Source organism: Thamnophis sirtalis, unplaced genomic scaffold (assembly GCF_051295495.1).
Source record: "Thamnophis sirtalis isolate CommonGarterSnake01/CBP01778 unplaced genomic scaffold, rThaSir2_p1.2 scaffold_10, whole genome shotgun sequence".
Classification (NCBI taxonomy): Eukaryota; Metazoa; Chordata; class Lepidosauria; order Squamata; family Natricidae; genus Thamnophis; species Thamnophis sirtalis.
Genome location: NW_028261390.1, coordinates 5,775,516 through 5,778,892, shown reverse-complemented (window position 1 = coordinate 5,778,892; position 3,377 = coordinate 5,775,516). Strand labels below are relative to the sequence as shown.

Here is a 3,377-nt window from a genome sequence, read left to right as displayed (position 1 = left end):
GAAGGCATGCTTCGATAATGAAGATTGTTCAGAACTTGCAATGCTAAGCCATGGGCTAGCTTTCTGAACCTGGCTGCCAAATAAACTTTTCCTGTATCCTGAGAAGTCTAAAGCCTGTCATTTTCTGCAACAAGAGGGTTGAAGCTACTACGGCTGTGTTTAAGAATCCCGGTTTAAGAACTGGCCTGCTTTTCCTCTTTAGTCCCCAGAGTTCAGCCCCGTTAGCAAAATCTACAACAGTTTTAATTAACCAGATTGTGGCTAAGCATCTAGAAACCAGCATAGGCAAGTTACGTTTTCTGTATTGATGATGGAAGCACAAACACACCCTTCACACAATGCCAAACATATTTTTATTTTATTTTTGCCTGCCAAGAGAAACAGCACAAATCAAACACGGGACAGAAGTTTAGCTGCTCTCGCTTAAGGTGAGCTTGTCAAAGAGGTATTCTCCCATGCCACTCTGGGGCAGCCCCAAGCGCTTCAAGTTGGTACAATGGTCTCCCAGGAGTTTGATGGCCTTCACTTGCTCCTCCAGGAATTCATTCTCCAGGAAGTCAGAGAGCTGAGGGGGGCAAAAAAAGAGAGAGAGAAAGTTTGCTAGGTTTAGGAGAACAAACTATGACTTAGCTTCCATTTTTACTTCTAAGAAAAACAAGCCCCACATGGACCTTCCTTCGTAGCAAGAAAAGCCTCTACAGTGAGTAAAGAAATAGTTAAGCTATTTGGGACTAAAAAGCCACAGGATTTCAAGAACAGTAGCATTCTAGGTGCATATCAAATCATGCCTAAACCAAGTTAGTTTTTCTTTTTTTAAAAAAAACTGGGCAAGTTTTGGATTTGCCCATCTTCCTATCTTTACTATTGGCTCGGTTTACTTACATGGGGGTCAACTTTCTCAGTTGCCAGCTTGTGTAGATCCAGCAAAGCCTGGTTGACTTCCTTCTCCAGCTTCAGGGCTTGTTCCAGGGTCTCTAAACTGTTGCCCCATTCGTCTTTCTCTGGCTTCTGTGTATTAAAAACAAAACGGGCTTCGTGATTAGGTACAATCCGTGGCTAACGCCTTGCTATCAAGGTCTCATGCTACCAGCTCTCTCTCCCCTCTTTCACGAAATCCCCAAATGCTTTGTTCTCTCACCTTGATATCTTGCAACACAATACGTCCTCCTCGCTTGTTTTGGTACTTCAGAAACTTTTCAGCATGCTCTTTCTCCTCCTGAGATTGCTCCTTCAAGAACTTGGCCAGATGGCTTAAAGCTACATCGTCACGTTCAAAGTGATGGGCCTAGGAAACCAGAAGGAATACATTAGCAGACAATTTTTAGAAGTTATCTAAATGTACCAAAGTTTCTAGATACTCTTTTATCTAAAGAGCAGAGCTGGTTTCTACCTAAAACTAGCTCAACAAATTAAGGTTTTATAAATTGCCTGTGAGGTGTGTGTGTATATACACACAACCCACTGAAGTAAACTCCCAATAGCTTCCCAAGGCAAGTTGTAAATTGTTGATATTACACCGTTAAGTAAAATTGACAGAATGGCAGACTTACTACATAAGAGAGACCCAAGACCTTTTTCATACTTTTAAGAGTCTCTTTCCTGTTAAACTACCGTTACTCACAGGTTGTTAATTCCATTGCAATATTCTCAAACCATAATTTTAACAGTAGACCCAATTACTGTTCACTCTAGATTTAGGAGCTGCCTCCAGAGTTTTAGGTTTATTGTAGTTTTAATGTTCTTTGAAGGCATTATTTCTCTGTAAACAGCTTGTGAAAGTACCTCAAGTAAAGTATCTTATTTCTTACATGTTAAAGACTTGCTACTCCAGACTTGGTTACAAAGACCCAGAGCTAAATATGCATTGGAGCTCCTTATTTCTCCAGCATTAAGAAATAACAAGAGGTACATTGCCCACAACTAAGCCTTTTTACACTTTAAAGAGCTAAAGTCAAAAGTTTGCCCAAGTCAATAAATAAGAAGCAAACATTTCCAACTGAAAGTAAATTCAGAGTAACTCACCATGGACAGGTAGACATAGCTAGCATGGAGTTCGATGTTCACCAGGTGGTTCACAGCAGCCTCGCATTCGGCATGGTAGTTCTGGCGGATCTGAGAAGTCATCTTGAAGTGGTGAGGAAGAGCAAGTTGTTCCTGAAGTTCAGAAGGTCAACGGGTCTGGAAGAGAGCATCAACTTTTGGCCTTATATCCAAAATGTAAGGGTGGGTAACCAATTAGCAAATAGGAGTAGGCCAATAGGAAGCCTCTCCAGGACCCACTGACCAATCGGGGGCATGGATGGGCTGATGAGGACCAATAGAAATTTGGCAGCGTCCTGGGGTCCAGGTGCAGCTGCTGAATTGGGTAGCGTCGTAGGAGTGATGCTATCCAATAGAAAACCATTTGTTCTTCAACCGATGATTGGCTTGGAGGGAAGGAGGATGACTCAGCAAAATAGAGGGTGCGGTTTTTTTAAGAATTAGAATAATTGTTGCTGGGGAGTGAGCCCTTGATTAAAAAAATGACCCCTGTCTAAGAATCTTTAAACACTTAGTGTTGCAGCTGTTTCCTTTTCATCATAGTTTCCACAAATTCAGGAATTGAAGGAAGAAAGCCCATCCTGGTGGGATAGAATCCCTTATGCCACCAGGCTCAAAGTTTTGGGCTTGGAGACCCTTGAACTACACTCCCTACAGCCTGGCCTAAGCCAAGTATTACTATCTCATATGTTTATGTTTGTTTGTGTGTTTATGTTTATTTCATTTGTATGCCGCCCTTTTCCCCCCCGAGGGGGACTCAGGACGGCTCACAACTCAAAACAAGGAAAGGGGGGGATACAAACAATTTGACAACAAGACAAAACAATACATAATTTAAAAGCGCAACAATCATACCATTCGAGATAGGGGCAACGGTTCTTTAGCCCCAGGCCTGTCGGAACAGCCAGGTTTTAAGGGCTTTGCGGAAGGCCTGGAGGGTGGTGAGGGTGCGAATCTCCACGGGGAGTTCGTTCCAGAGGGTCGGAGCAGCCACAGAGAAGGCTCTCCTCCGGGTAGTCGCCAGTCGACACTGGCCGGCGGATGGAATTCGGAGGAGGCCTAGTCTGTGGGATCTAATCGGTCTGGTGGAGGTAATTGGCAGCAGGCGGTCTCTCAAGTACCCAGGTCCAATACCATGAAGGGCTTTATAAGTGACGACTAGCGCCTTGAAGCGTATCCGGAGACCAATAGGCAGCCAGTGCAGCTCGCGGAGGATAGGTGTTACATGGGTGAACCGAGGTGCACCCACAATCCCTCGCGTGGCTGCATTCTGGACAAGCTGAAGTCGCCGAATGCTCTTCAAGGGCTGCCCCATGTAGAGCACGTTGCAGTAGTCC

The 3,377-nt window shown here is 44.2% G+C and overlaps 1 protein-coding gene across 1 annotated transcript; it reads right to left on the bottom strand.

Annotated features, from left to right (window-relative positions):
* Window positions 1-409: 409 nt before the first annotated feature.
* Window positions 410-2,124, bottom strand: LOC106553650 (ferritin heavy chain A-like). The gene is made up of 4 exons (XM_087723755.1): window positions 2,023-2,124; window positions 1,139-1,285; window positions 883-1,008; window positions 410-565 (listed from the first exon to the last, which is right to left on the bottom strand). The coding sequence occupies exons 1-4, from the start codon at window positions 2,122-2,124 to the stop codon at window positions 410-412; spliced, it is 531 nt and encodes a 176-aa protein (XP_087579881.1).
* Between the last annotated feature and the right edge of the window lie 1,253 nt (window positions 2,125-3,377).